The sequence below is a fragment of the Opisthorchis viverrini genome (genome assembly GCF_000715545.1).
Source record: "Opisthorchis viverrini unplaced genomic scaffold opera_v5_131, whole genome shotgun sequence".
Lineage (NCBI taxonomy): Eukaryota > Metazoa > Platyhelminthes > Trematoda > Opisthorchiida > Opisthorchiidae > Opisthorchis > Opisthorchis viverrini.
Genome location: NW_008751784.1, coordinates 1,316,365 through 1,332,844, shown reverse-complemented (window position 1 = coordinate 1,332,844; position 16,480 = coordinate 1,316,365). Strand labels below are relative to the sequence as shown.

Here is a 16,480-nt window from a genome sequence, read left to right as displayed (position 1 = left end):
AAATAACGGTGATAGACTGACTGTGCCACAATTGGCATCCGACGTTTGTGCAAAAAATTTGTGCGCAACCCTGTCTGAACAGCTGTCTCCGGTTTGCTGAGGGTCGACCTTAAATCTTCAAATTTGAAGGTTTCGAGTCGAGAAATAAAAAAGCACAATTTTTGAAGAAGCTAGAGTAACAAACGTAGAAAACGGAATACACGAGCGCTATCGTTAAGCTGAGTACTTTGGTTGCATGTTTGCTCAAGGTTCGAAAGTCTGAAATAAACGGTGGCATGTTCCGAACCCATCGGCCAGGATGAAAGTCATAAGAGTAGCTTTGACATTGTGTCTCACTTAGGCTGTGGTTCGTAAACGATTCTGAGCCAGAGCTGATGACGCTTGTGTATATTTTTCATTATCAGAGGCTGTCCCCAACCACTTTACCGTAGAGACATAGGAATTTTGGTTGCTGATTAGGTGACAGCTGATCTCTTCGTCAAGTTGGCCTGTAAACGTTTCATCGGTGTGCGTCCTAGGGATGTCTTCAGTCCTGAAGCCACAATCAATCAGATTTCAAAAAAACGGCCGCAACTGAAAGACGTAACAGGACTGTTCTTTGGCTGGCGGTTTCCACAAGAACACTCTGCTATTCGTCACGTTGCGCTGGCAGCTGTTTCTTGACCCAACCTACGCAATAGGTGAGTCAAGGAACCCAACTATTGGTAGGTAGTTAAACCGTTGGTCCCCACCTTTGATACATTCGAGTAGATGAACAGTCGGGTTCCCGATCAAGTCGATGAGCTGATTCAACAAATATCAATCTATCCTCATTAACCGTGCTTTTTTGGGTGGCGTGGCAGTTAGGCACCGAAAGGGCGCTAAAGCTGAACGATTTTTTTTGAACCAAAAATAAACAGTGATATCGTGAATAACGCCTCACCAACAAATGTCGTAAAACAACGCACAAAGTGGAGACCACATTCTATTTTTCATAGCTACTTTCAAAGAGGTAGTTCATAGAAGGAAGGAGGCAGGAAGAGAACAGGTAACTATCAGCGGTTTGGAGTCCACGGGGAAATGATGTCGTTGTATGTTTGGACTTCTGCGGATTAGAGAAAATGGTAAACAAGGGTGGCGTGTGATACATGAGAAATGAGACAGATCACAACTGCGAAATGGTCGACCAAAAATACTTTTGTTGCTGATACGAGCCACACCCAATTTACTTCGTGCCAATAGTGAAAGGATAAAAAACACTGGAAGGAATTAGATCGAAAATTAAGCCTTTGTTGCATTTCTCTGTCACATCGGATGATCGGTGGATTTGCTTGATCACAAAAAGCAATTCGAGGACAGTGGCGCAAGGCTAGCCACGCAAACGCGTGCGTGAACTTGTTACACAAAAATATACATGAGTGCGCTGGCTCAAATGAACGACAACAGAGCTGGATCTGTGTCGTCCATAACGCTGCTGATCATTTCCCTGTCAAGAACAGAGCTTTATTTATGGAGTTAATTATATCAAGAATTGCGCGATTTATCTAAATGGATAGGAAAAAAGTCAAATACCTGATTTTCCTGTTTTACACTAAGTTCCAGTTGACTGATATAAGACGTAGCATCTTATAGGCGACACAAGCCCATTCATCTCAGGTCATCTGAAATTCAGCGATCAAAAGAACTTACTAACTGAATAAACTCAGTTACTATTACCACAGGTGGATATTGTAGACCGCTGACGGACATTCGGTAGATGTGACGAACAGTGTCTCCTGTGGTCACCGTACGAATGAATTGCTTTAATTTTTGACTATTTCACTGACGAGAAGAATAAAGTAACACTATCGAGTAAAATGAACACCACTGAAATGCTCGTGTTTACTAAATACTTAAGGCGTACTTCAAAACTATGCTACTTTTTCCATTGGAGAGCTCAGGATGACTCAGTGGTTAGGACGCGGACTTACTAGCCTGAAGGTCTGTGGTTCGAATTTGCATCTCGACTGCTCCTGTCCAAGCTTGGATAACCTGTCAGTATCTCGGCTACCGTGCTCCCTTCAGGTGGCATAGAAGCTAAGGACCGAAAGCGTGCTACGGCTGAACCAGTATGTTCATTATTATTATTCACGAATATGATGATACGGTTATTACTTCAGACTAGCAACCAAACTGATGGACTAAATACTTAAGTTATGAAGTCAAATGCTACTAAAGAAACACATGATATTCTTCCAAGAAGGCTGGTGACAAACGGGACCACTTCAACCGCATTCTATGAGTAGCAGAGAAACCACTGTGAGTGAATGGTTTGCTGTGTAACCTATGTGACTGATAAAATACATAAAGCCCGATTACACCCAACAGTAAAAACCAGTTGAGTGATTGATGGTACAAACTGCGAAAACCGAGCGTAGCCGAGTAGCCTTTCACTTTTTCGCTACTCGCAAGCGAGCTAGTAGTAAAAGCGAAAAATGATTTAATCCACCGCTACCCTGAGAGTGCAGTTGGCTGTGAAGATAAACAACAAATGTATTCCACCGGGATAAAAGAATATCCATTGCAGGGGTACCGCACCTTGGTCTTTGTTAGGAGCGACGGTTTGATCCAGCTGTTTAAAGTTCAGGATGATATTTCAGGAAATCAAGATCAACGCTGGGGAACCCTCACGGGACCTGGACCATGCAGAAATGGTCTTTAGGTGTGAGCGTATCTTAAGAGACCTCGTTCAGAAGGGGATAACGCAACTGAAGAGCACAGCTTCCAAGCATAGCTTGCTATGTTCAGCCCGCGAAAGATGGTGTTGTGTGAAAGTATTCACGTGAGAAGGCAAGTCAAACATCGTGCACAAGTTGGTTTTGACATTAGCCTGAGTTGAATCTAGAAACTTATTTACAGTTGGTGATGGTGTTAACATAATGACAGTGAATCGGCATCGCATGTTAAACACATAAAATCTTCTAAAAAAATACTACATGAACAGCACATAATATCAACAGGATCTGAAACAGATGAACAACACAAAACGGCTCCGGCGATCCTTCTGGTGCATGAACGTCCAAACCAACAATCTACGAGAGGTTGATAATTCAAAGTATTTTTGTCGTGCGTTTGCACTCTAGCCTATTGTGTTAAAAATGCGAAAACCAACAGAAAAATATTAGTCTTCAACAGTATTACGTCGGTCCGCTTAGTCCCATCCTCTATTCCCTTTTATCTTGCTTCATTCTGAAACTCACGACTCGAAGACCATCGTGATCACCAACGATTTTTTCTTTTGCCGACTGGATAATGAATTATTCTGGTATCTACACCTCACTGTAACCAAACTGGCCTCTGACAACCATTAATGTTTTCGGCTAAAATCCCCAATAAACAAACATTGTTTTCCCAACATTGATGCTGGTTTTTTTAAACTCTTTAACACCATCTATGGACCTATTCTCCAGCTCTCAAACGAACTGCACCGATGTACTCACCGTTTTTGCAGAATTGAACATTCATGGCTCCAAATGGCCCGCTTCCCCTGTATACAAGCTTGGCAGCATGCTTTCCCGATAAACACTGTCTTCGAAACCCATCACCTTACCCAACTATTCAGTGGTAACATTCCACGGACGATGGACCGTTTCGTCGCCACCACAACCCCCTAGCCCGTTCTACGAATCCGAAACAACTACGATTTTTGAGTACACTCGGCCCATTCTTCTCGTACAGAGATTTTCCATAGGTGAAGCTAATCCGTCACCAGGAAAGCATGCATCTATTTTTGCCGTTATTCACAAGAATGTTAATTATCGAAGGACCCAAGGTCAAGTGAAATTATCCTCGATAGCGTCCACCTGGTTTATTGCTCATCCCTCGAAAGAAAATGAGGTTTCTGATGAGGGGTGTCTATGTACAAATAACTGAATCACGTATATAAATGTTGGGATACCAGCATCATTGCAATTGTCTGCTCGGACAGCATGTTAGTGATACTGACAGGCGACGAAGTTGCACAGCCCAGGACTCACCTGTGCTAGAGTCACTGAGATCAATCTCCAGTTGTGTAACATCTGTTTTCTCATGTTATCATTACCAACATGATAAAACATCCCTCCCAACCGCAAGCCGATTTTCTAGGCACTTTTACTAAATATCGTGACGCGCTGTCACGTTTATTTTACCCAAACTGCCAAACATCGGAGCTCCTCGATTTGATGCTTCTGCTTACGACTTTGTTTGATGTGCTCCTCAACAATCCAATTGTTTGGTGCTCCACATGATTTACGAATAGTTTCGTATTTTAAAAAAGTTACAAGAAAGCAAGGCCTCATCTTCAACTTACTGCGCTGAGGGAAACGGTCGGGAAACATGGATTTGTAGTGTTCAATGGCATGTAGACGAACATGCTTGCGTCGTTCATATGTCTTATGAATCCCATACCCTATTCCGTACGCGCCTCCGCCCAAGATCAGAGTGCGGTAAAACTCTGCAGAAAGTAGAATGAAGACTGTGAATCCAAATAGTAATTATCCACCAACACATAAAAGGCTAACAACAGTATCTGAGAGGGTATTGAAACAAACCTTGTTCCAACTTTTGTACTGTGAATTTTGCAACAAATCCTGAAATTGATGACCCCTCGTAGTTGTTCGTAAAATTCTCTGTTAAACTCGAAATGTGCGATCAGGTATAAGTATATATCTTCTTTCTGCAGCGATTCCGTTGCAATGCCCTGGTTTTATTGATGTAGCCAGGTTTGAAGTGAAACATTGGTACTGAACAATGATGTCATCCTGTCGATGATGATGAGTCCGGTCTACCCACGATCACTGTTAGGCGCCCCTTGTCTTCTGGTAGAGTCATTATGCTTTCATCCTTCTTCAGCTTGTTCATTGTTTCTTTCTCTGCTGCGAAGTACGTTGAGTTGCCTTTTGAGTGTGACGACTGGAATGACGGTTTGACGGAGTTGCTGCTGAGCTTTTCGTTGAACCCGATAGATTTCATCGCCTCATCTAGACTGCCTAAATACTATAGGTCATGATATCGCTCTCTTTAGTTTGTCGGTTACATTCTGGATAGATTCCTTATCCAGGATTCGTGATTACTTTTGTACTCTTGGTCACGGAACGTTTGCAAGTTAATTACCAAGGTAGGCAAACAGATAAACAGCCACCTGATCAACAACCAACAGAAAATAACCGTCCAGTTATCCCAAGCACACCTGGCACGCAAACTTGATCTTTAAGAGATGAGTTCTAAGTGTGCTTTAGGTCATAACTTCTTACCCTATTCAGATATCCATAACAGTCTTATTCCTACCCCATTAACAAGCACAATTGTAAGCCTTTATTGACCTCAAACTCTCGAACACTAAGCGACTCGCATGTAAAAGCCGTGCCATTGCGAAGACACTGGGTCATACCGTGGTGCGACGGTTTGCGTACCTCAATAAACCATTGCGCCCTATAGGACGATACCACATAGCCACCATAGTCCCTCATAGCAGGATGGCCAATGGATAAAGTCGTGAACAACAGGCTTTAGACACCCTACGTGGTGGATTGGAATACATACCGTGATCTGTTCTCTAAAATTTTAGGGTAATCTACTGGTTTGAAACCGACCACCGCTTTCCTGTGGTCGTGTTTTTGAGCTAAAAGCTTTGATTGAGGGCTGGTTGTTCCGAGCGCTCTGGCAGTATATCTGTCCAAATATAGTCATGAATCCCTGGACAGATGTCACATCGGCCGTCGCAGGGTGAAATCAACCGAGTGGTCTTATTTGCTGCACAACAGGGAAACTAAAAGGAAAACATGCTACTATTGACGCCGCCCAACTATCTTTATTATAGTCCCTTAAATCCCACTTGGTAATCAATCTTCAGTAGATTCAAGCTGCAGGCATTTCAGTCTGCCATATAGGGATTCGACAGATTGAAAATCACCGCCAACATACACCGCTCCGTGTCCGATGTTAAGACCTTCTTATCCGATCTTCACTAAGCTCGAGTTAGCTCAGTAGTTAAGTGCACTTGCTGGTCGGAAGGTTCGTGGTTCGAATCAAAACTAGGCATCTCGACTGCCCCTATCTAGTCTTGGGCAACCTAGTGGCATCTGTCCCTCGTACTTCCTTCGGGTGGCATGGCAACTGATCCTCGAAAGGTTGTTACAGCCGAACGATTTATTTTTTAGTATGTTTAATAGTAGACTGTGATTGTACTGTACCAGATGAGATTATTGCGCGGACAATAAAAGCATGACCAGCGTTCGCTAACTCGTGCCATTTGTGGTGTCAGAACCAAACATCACTGAGGTTAAAGGGCACGTATACTACACGACTCTAAGGTTGTGGAACTTGGCCCCTCCGATAAGAGGACCTTAGGCGTTTCAAAATTTTGATTACCGTAATTAGCTGGTGGCAGGGAGTACGCAGTGAAGTGGCGCGCCAGCGGGTAATTGGAAACGAATCCGAATCGTCCGACTTACCAGGTGGTTGTTGGGGCACGTAAAATACGCGCTGCCTACCGCCATCCACAAGAAGCGTTGCATACTATTCCAAACCACTGTCGGCAAAAGGTTGATGGGGGATAGGTCATCGGGTGACAAGATGAAATAATCCCAGCTACAGTTAAACAATGTCGTTAGTCAGTGTGGCTCCGAAGTGCAGAAGAATAGGGAAGCATTCTGCCAGCCCCCGAATTACGGGTTTTACAGGAGTGAACCTAAACCTTTTTACCCTGCCGAGACCCAACGCCTTAAGAGACACCAAAGAACCCTCGACAAAAAACAAGACCACACCAGACACTCCTAAAGGAGTGATCAACTCCCGCAAAAAAGCACCCAAATGCGGCGATCAAAACGGGCCGGGTTAAGGCTTTTAGGTACCGTCCTGGTATAAGAGTGAGATTTCTACGTGTCTGTAGATGTGGTCACATTAGTAAAACTATGACTTGTTGAACAGTACTTTGGAGGCCAAATCAGCACGGCCAGTCATGTGGATGGGTGTGGAGTTACATGAATGATCTCACCTGACATACTGTCAAGTAATGAAGAACAACCGGGGGAAAACGGACACACGAAAGGGAACAAATAACGAAGAGTCTAAGGAGAATATTTGCACATGGAGTATTTAGCCGTATACCCGCCTGGGAGTAACTAAACTCCCCAAGCAAAACAACGGGAGGACCTTTGGCGGTTTTTGTGCTGTCCTAAACACTGGTCGGGATCTGATCATGAGGAAGACTTCCAAAGACTTACGCATCCTGGTACTATGGCGTTGAAGGCCTTAAAAGATGGTCTTGTTCTTTCATTCAGGCCATTTTGCCCGACCACAGTCGCTGAACACCAGGAACAGACTCAGCAGATGTCCGAACAAAAGTCCTAACCATGCGTATCAAACTGTGGTTACAAAAAGCTGTGGTTCCTTACAGTTGTCAATTTATATTGTGCTCGGGCCTTAATCCTACCTAGATAACGGGATCGACTTTCATGAATCAAAACTTACGTGCATACAATGGCCAGCCCTTATAATAGTTTGTAGCCAAACTCCCCAAGGTGGCGAAACCTCCCAGGATAACCGGCAACCAGGGCATCGGGCGGCGATTCGCGGTGGCAGCAACTATTGGCAGTCTATTGGTTAATTGGCCCCGGCTAAGGTTCACATCGCTGATTGGGTAAAAACGATCCACCGATTCTTGGAGTGATAAGCAGAACTCAGGTTTCGCCCAAGCTTTTAAAGTTCATTTTGATCGTGTCATCCAGTGGCTTCTGTTCACCTGAAAGGCACGAGCGAAAAAAAGAGTAGCACTGCTATTTAAGTTCTCAGCTCGGAGCAGTAAGACTGTCAGCGCGATGACTCAGAAAAGTGGTATAAAAGTACTCCGAACCGTCGGAAGGTCTTTCCACGCACCAACTAACTGAAATGGGAAAATTTGTTGAGTAGTAAGAGTGTGTGCTCTGGGCTTTAAAATCCCCAAACCAGGCGCCCAACTTTGAGTCCGTTGGCCAAACCTAACAAGGAATTAGTAAATAATAGGCTTCATCGGAGGCAAAGATCCACCAGGCAGAGGTCGAAAATCGCGAGACGCGTTTCACCAGCAAAGATTTAAGATTGACAACTGTTCATGTGGAGGCTGGCTGGACGCGCCTAATGAAGACCTAATGAGGGCTACATCTTTCCTTGCGTCTTGGATAGACAACCTGGTTGGCAATTCCAAGAAGCGGTGTGAAGCACGCCCCGTTGTGTATCGGGAAGTCCGTGCCATAATACGGGGAAGCGTGTGCGGAATCACCGTAAGATGACGGAGTCCTTTCCAACCAACCTTTCGTGCCGTCAGTGAGAAGAACATGTTTGCTGTCAACATCCAAATGGAGAGCGCTCTGGGTGAAAATCCAGGATTTCAGGTCATCTGAAAAAAGTTGACATTATCCTCTAAAAAATATCAGGAATGTCGCTGACGTAGGTCAGACACAGAAATGAGGGACGGCAATAGAGACCAGTCCCGACGAAATGTGAAGCATACTTTAACTGGGATTGCTCTGTCTTATAGGGACACTTTTCTACCGCGTAGAATTCCTACTTGAAATTCACAAGTGTACAGCTTGTGCAGCAGCGATACATGTGGAACTCGATGGAATGCTTTCAAAAGTTCGAAAAATATGGCATCCGATAAGATTCCTTACTCCTTTGTTTGTGTTAACTTGTCAGTAAATACGAGTATGTTCGTCGCGTAGGAACGGTGTGGAAGTAATCTGTGTTGAAGTAGGGACATAATGTTGCTGGTGGAGAGGTAAATTAGGGTGGCCCACTTTATAGTGTGTTCGATCAACTTTTATGGCGTGCTTGAGAGACGAATAGGCCCGTAGGTGCCGGGCGATACTCGGTCAGGTTGACGTGACAATCGCTCCATTCCAGGCATAGGAAAGATTGCGTTCGTGGTGCGACTGACGAAACTGCAGATAGTAATGCATTACCAGTGTAAATGATACTTCTTCCAGCATCCTCAGACAGAACTCGCCTGGTCTTAAGGAGCTGATGGGGATTGTCTTGTGCAAAAATTGACGAATGTACTCTTCTGTGAAGATTAAGTTCATAACAGACCTTCCATACTTAACTCCTAACAAGATTGGATACGGCGTAGTCGCTCTGGCAAGATGGAGACCTTCATAGTGTTCCCTGTAGGCTCCAGGTACGACTGTTGGCTCACTCATGGGTTTCCAATTTGTCTTCAAAAGCAAAGATTGTTGATTTACTTTTTCGCTGGCCTCTTATCTGCTTCTACTTCTGATTTATCAGGCGAGGTCTTACACGGTAACCTGCTTCCGTATGTTCCACTGACAGATTTCTGACTTACAGCGGTTCCGCATCTGTGCCTCTTGTAGATACCTCTTTAAAAGATAGCAGTGATCTCGTTCCCAAAGGACGCAGAATCCTTTTAGATAGCTTTCAGTCCATTCGACTGAGCGCTGGTAAATTTGGGGCGAACATCGCACCATCCCCGTGGATTTTGTTGACAGTGACCAGGTATGCCAACTCCACCAAAGCTGGTCGCGGTCTACGTCGACCAAGGAAGATGCAAAGTTCTGAAACGTCTGCGTGGCAAAAGCTTCGAATCGTTGTTTGAACATCCGCGTTCCTGTCCAGTAGCAGATGAAAGCAAAGACGAGCACACTATGGCCATCATAGCTCAGTGCAGCTTTAATACACAATGGCCATCATAGCTCAGTGCAGCTTTAACAAACACTTGATCAACAGAGTGTCTTTTGATAGCGATAACCAAATCCATCATGGATAGTAGGTGACCTGCCTGGTATCTGATAAATGCTGCGACAGGCCGAGCACAAGCGGTTTGTAGAACGACTTTTGTCAGCGCCGATACGAACTGTCCACTAGACCCAATGTGCTGGGGCTCCATCAAGGAGACTACGAGAGCGGTAAAGCCACTTTCTGGTAAAAGATTCCTGAAGTGGCATCTCGGGGATCTTGCTAACGGTTTTGTGCGAAGAAATGTTCATTTTTCGGTAGATACAAGGGGCAACGTTAGACCAACTCGGAGAAGAGGGAGATCGAATCCACACGGATTGGTTCCACAGTGCGTCACAACAGGTGAAATGGTGGCGTCGAAAACGATAGTTGGAAGGGGCAGGGTCGCATGTAAATATGGGGCAAACTAGTCTCTCATCCCGCATCCCGGGTCAACTCGGAAAATAGAGCAACCCTCTATAAAGATCACAATGTTCGAGATGTACAAGGCAGGCTACGTTTTTCCAAGTACGAGCTGACTGTTTAGCCTCGCTAATTTTGTTGAAGAGACTAAAGCAGATTGTAGATAGACAGTTCACACCTCCTCTGAAGCTGGACAGCCCGGGTTTGGGCTACCGGAGAGGTTGGAATATTTATTAGCGCTTCGCCAGGTTTTGACCCAGAGTCGCAAAGTGGTCACTGCGGCTCACTTTCCTGATTCATGCCCTCGTGTTTCCGAGTACTACTCTTCGAATGGAGATGGAGTTTTTCTCTCTAGGTGTACTGACCACGTGGGATTTTTGCCTTTGAAAGACGAAGCTTTCCCTCCCCTGAAAAGTTTCGTCGCTGTTGAAATTAAATCGTGAAAAGCTATATTTTAGACACCAGGATTCAATGTTGTTCAAGGATTTGGGGTGAAAATTCGTGCGTTTGCTTTCTTGACCTTTCTAGCGCGGTCTGACCGGCAAAGTATATGTAAGCCCTTGGATCTCGTTTTTGCGTTGGATTGTACCACAATGGAACACTCTTTGTTGGGTGTTCAAGGGACCCGTTTTGCCGGGGACTGCACATTGAACCCAGGAAGCCGGCTGCGCGAAGTTTACGTGCCAGAGACCTGGATAGAGTTCGCACTGATTCTAAAAGAGCACATGCGGTAGTTTCAAAGCCATGGGGTACAAAAGCAAGGCCTTCGTTGAGAAACGAAGTACTTTCCTCAGAATATGCGCAGAGCTGGAAGGTGCTGAAATTAGTTTGGACCCTTTTATTGATAATTTTCTTTTTTTTCGAATTTAGGAACCATTGTGAACAAACCCAAATCATTTTGCTGAAACTTGAGAGTTTTCGAAGTGGGGATTTTACAATGACCTGGTTTAGTTCTGAAGTACTTTTCAGCGGTATGTTTCACCTAGCTGCTGCTTTGGGTGGACAGTTTTTCAAGTTAGCCAATCACAACCGGTTCGTTTGTAACTCATCCCATCTTGTATGTGGTAACATCAATGTCTGGCACTGATGCTTCGCCGCTGAAATCATGGTGGTCAATTCGGTACTACAGTAGTGTCAGTTGTAGGTTGCTAGACTGCCAGGTCACCCAGACCTAAGTAGTCAAATGATTAAGCTCATAGACCAGCACGTTTGTCTGGAAAACCTTATCGCAATGTAGTGCTACCTGCAGGAAAAGCAAGGGCATTTCCACTATTACATAAGAAGGATCTGCGAACGTTCCAGCCTTCAACCTGCGATCCAGGACTCTGTGTTGATCCTGCAACCACTGACTGATCTGATATCAGAGATTCTATGGGTATCCCATGGACAGTCCCAATATTGCCCACTGTGTTGAGGAAGCACAAAAACCGTCACTCCGCAGTGAGGTCCAATGTCTTTGCAACCGTTCGATGAATTAATTGCAAAAGCAGATTGTTTTATTATAGTAATTTGATATTCGAAGTCCGTAGACACGGTCGTTTTTCTCACCAGAAGGTGACCAAAATTACGGAGATTTCTAGGTTACGAATTTTAAGAAGGGTCAGTCTGATCCGTTAGCACGATCTAATTACATGCTCCTTGTAAAGTTTTTTAATTGAGTGCGCATTCAAGGTCACCGACCGTGACCGGTTCACGGGCATGCGATTCACGCGCAAGCCAAATTGTTGATCGGCTAGTTGTGAACAAGCCAGGGCGCGCGCGTTTAAACTGCATTTGTGCACAAGCCAGGAAAAAAACGGTTAAATTGTTGGAACGCATAAACTGGGGAAAAATGAACGATCAGTGCAGGAGGGAGAATAACCTGAAATATTTTAAAGAACTCACTCCTGAGGACCTCTGCTTCTCCGCGTACACTATGTACAGTTTGATGTTTATAAAATGTATGGGTAAACTCAACTTCACAAAGCGTATCTAAGTAACTTGAAGTGACCTCCATCGATTATTTCTTCTTCACACAACGTGTTTCTGATTGTCCGACTAACTCCTTCTAATAAAAGTTTAGCGAGAACTCGAGAGTTGTGTTTCCAGGACTCTTGATTAAAACTTAACTGTAGTCTTGGATATGCGCGCATATTAAGGTTTTTATCACTCAGAACATTAAGCAAATTCATCTTCGACTATCATATTTTTGCTGTACAATACTTCTAGCAAAGGCAGTAGCATCCAATGAAAAAACTTTCTTACGAAAAAAGTCGACAAATGGCTGAACGAAGTCACCGAGATTTGAACCGCGTTCCAACAGGCCCCTGTACATAAGCTTTACAAACTCGGCCACCGAGCCATGGGGGGATGTTGGTGCAAACCTCTGCCAAGTAGCAATGCTTCGTATTGAGTAGTTATGTGTCATTTTATGGATGTAACTCGTACCAGTAAATCATTTGCTTCAGTTTTCTTTGTGCATGAATCGACTCCCCAGTTTACGAGGAAAGGGGCTAAATCAAATGTTCGCATATTTCAACTTTCCGCGTTGTTCTGCGAATGACGGATAACATATACAGAATATCCTGTGAAATTCCGAATGGCAAATAATTGAATAAAGGGAGTATCTGTAACGCGCGTTAAACGCAACAAATCAAATGATTTTGTCCGGCAAACGTAGAGACAACCCGTTTTTCTGGAAGCTCACTCATAGTCCACTTTATTAGTGGAATACAGTTTAGTGCACTGTGCAACAGTGATGCAAATGTGCACCTCTCTAGATTATCTCGATTATTTGAAGTGCAGAGCTAGTCAGTAGATCAGGCAGCTTTTTAAATATTTAAGTGTGAAACACCAAGACCCATATCTTATTTTCAGAAATAATGATGCCAGTTGGCTTGATTACATCAGAAGCCGAACGACATCGCCGACGGATTAGTACAACCATTTCCCCTCACCATGATAACCGCACACACAGCAACCTCTTTGACTACTTGTCGCAACTGCTAGATACAAGCCTGTATGCCACGGTCATTATGAGGCTCTAACGGTGCGTGCAATTGATGATGCCGTGGCCAACGGTGAACATTCACCATTATAAAATTATGCATTTTGCTGGCCCCTGCTGCCTACGCAGATGCTGGGCTGTGTCTATATACGGAGCTGATTTTGAGGCCACAATTATGCATGGCACCTTAATCCAACGTCTGATAGTGGCTCTTTATACTCGTAATTCAACCAACCGCCATCCAACATCACTACTAAGTGTGTCGTCTCCTCGCTGTGCATGCGCTTGAATAATCGAACACCACCATTGGCGAAATGTCTGGATTTGTTTAACGGACTGGTACAATAATAATGGTAGTCATTCTGTTTCATTTTTCGTAGACCATACTCACCATTGTAAACACAATCTTACTTTTTCATTAATTAGTCCCACTGTCCGTGGGGCAGTGCTGGAGTAAGCTTGTCCTGGCTGCATCATAAGATGATAATAGATAAACATTTATGTGCACTACAAGTTTGTTACACACAAGTGTGAAAAATGCTGGCTCATGTGTAAAATAGGAGACTCTTGAAAGACACATGATGTGATGCACAAACCACAGGCCTCTATTTGAGCTATATAGCACCATATTCAAGTCACCTCATTCTCCAAACATGCAGCCTAACTATGCACCCGACGTTTTTCCCTGATCTCCGGTTACTGCGTGCTCTGAACCACTGATTCATCTAGAGTCATAAAACTTTCAAGAATGATAAAGAACTCTTCCCGTGTATTAAGGTTTATCAGAAAGATATATACTTATTATTATTATTCCGAATTAGTGGGTAGCATACCTTCAGGCATGATCATAGTTTTACAGTCAGGATAAGAGCGCGAGTGTTGGGACTTATGATTAATGGGAATGTCCTGGAAAATGGACGGTGACGCAAACACTGGTTATTAACAAAATAGACTTCATCACACATGAGGTGGCATGGGTAGGGATCCAAAATTAAACCGGCTCTTTTTCTCCTATGGAGAACATCGCAGATGACACAAGATCTGATCGTTAGGATCCAAAAGTGGCGGGCAAAGACACTGCGAGTGAGTGTATAACAAAAAGCTTCCTGCCTGGAACGTGATAAAAATCATCAAAATGCAGTCAGGTGTGTTATTATTCACTACAGCCTTCACGGACACCATGTTTCTCACCCACTCTCGCAATGAAATTAAAGGGCTGCTCCAAAAACCATCTGTAATGACTTTTTGAACTATTTTCGAATTTAAAACCTTCAAAATGTAGTAGACCCCCCTTATTGAATGCTTGTAAGATATGCACACACTCCCACACGAATCAACTCAGGTCGAGCGCGGTTCAACCACCGGATTTGAAGCCGTTTACTCACACCCAGCATGCCCCTTCCAACGTCACGGAAAGCTACATAACTAGCCATGACTTTAGTTGTGTGCCATTCCATCAACAATTTTCAACACCAATACATTTCTGTCGTAGAAGTGTGGTTGATTTGAAAACCTTAGTTTGAAGAAAAATGCAAGGCGAGAGGCAACTGCAGTACCTAAACTCTTTCATGCCCCTCTGCCAGGCTGAAAGTTGGCCACCTACCTCCTTCTGCCTCTCTGTGTTGGACACGTAAACTAGCACCGAGAACCGGCACGTAATGCACTTCCCTTAATTACGCAGGCGGCTAAGGCCGCTTGCAATTTTCGATCGCAGTTGCTGCCTAACAAGACTAGTCCCGGTTGTAGCACTTAACTGGCAAATCTATAAACTACAGACGATGAAAAATGGCCCTTCGTCTGTTAAAAAGTTGACTAGAACAGAGATTGTAAAGCCTGAAGATATTCTGTAATGCCGAAGGCCTACTTCGGCGCGCAGTCGCAGCTGCTTTCGTCATAATTGGTGTTGCACCACAACAAAGCCCACTTTGTCAACCAAACAACGCACACTCACCTAACTTCTGCTCCTAGGATAGGGAACGGTTATATATGTAATAATACAACGAGATTCGTAATCCTCCACTGTTATTATAAAAGATCAGCACCATGCGCAACCTGTTACAAACTACAGCATCTGGGAAGTCCATTCCTGTCAGTCCGTATAAGCTTGATTTCCATAACCGCATCAACTTTCTGCATGCTCGTAGTGGTTGGCTCTAGATCTCATGTATTCTGATGTCCTATCTTAGCTAACCCAACCAGTGCTTGACTGCCAATCTGCTAAGTAAATCTTACCCCTACCCTCTTTCAGTTACTCACTTGTTATCACCACCCTCGCTGTGGTAAACGTTAGGTTTTTATCCTTTTATCAGTGAACTTAATCCAATGCGATGTTTCCCGCAAGTCACCAGCCTTTACTGTTCTCCTTATTCCCCCGTCTTCCGAAGTTCCAAACTCCGGCAATTCCTGCTTCAAACAACTTGTTTGGCAGTTATCCAATCCACCTGGCCAGTGATCTACATCTACACGGTCCCCAACCGAACCAAAAGACCTACTTGTTTGGCATCCAATCCACCTGGCCAGTGATCTACATCTACACGGTCCCCAACCGAACCAAAAGACCTACGATCTTAAATCGACATCGTTCGTCTTCTGCGGATTCCCTTGGCCAACTCATGAAATCCCGCTGCTCACAGAAGGGCAAATCCGAGCCCAGTGACCTTATACGTGATATCCGTTATAAGGATATCCAGGAACCGAATTATGCCGGTGCAATGACGGTACGACACTGCCATACCCAGTTTGATGGTAACTATTCCCATCCTGCGCTTGACCGTGCTCTCATCCACTCACTATCATTGGGTGTACTAAGTTTCGGTGTGAACGCCACCACCCGTTGGCCTTCTTCAGCCCAACTGCGAAAAGCCCGTGCTCCATTGACATCACCCGGTTTAGTGACGGAACGCTTGTAAGCCAGTTGTTAGGCCAGGCGAAGAGATGAACAGCCATCTGATAAACCACCGCCACATAATATTCGCACAATAGAATTGATTTATGGAACGCAACGAGGTATTCAGGATAACCACTTCATAGTGAGAACTTTCTTCGTATACTAAATTGCTCTGAAAATTATCTACATGTTTGATTTGTTAAGGGGTGCAAAATTTGTTCTTTCTATTTATATAAATGCATATTATCCCATTTCATATCCCCTCAAACTCACTATGTTTTGCAAATCTCCTCCCATCCCCTCAGCTTCCCAAGCTTTAAACTTCGGAAGTGCCCGCTTTGGACGACCTGGTTAGCTGATCTCCACTCCCCCCGACCCATGATCCAAAACTCCGGGATCACCAACCGGACCGAAAAAACCTACAATCCCATATCAGTTTGTTCCACTTTGCTTCCTCGACCAGGCTGAAATGAATA

The 16,480-nt window shown here is 44.3% G+C and overlaps 1 protein-coding gene across 1 annotated transcript; it reads right to left on the bottom strand.

Moving 5' to 3' along the window:
• Positions 1-949: 949 nt before the first annotated feature.
• On the bottom strand, positions 950-7,583 carry T265_06291 (hypothetical protein; the record flags this gene model as incomplete). The annotated part of the gene is made up of 3 exons (XM_009171511.1): positions 950-1,084; positions 4,310-4,453; positions 7,471-7,583. The coding sequence occupies 3 exons, from the start codon at positions 7,556-7,558 to the stop codon at positions 1,035-1,037; spliced, it is 282 nt and encodes a 93-aa protein (XP_009169775.1).
• Between the last annotated feature and the right edge of the window lie 8,897 nt (positions 7,584-16,480).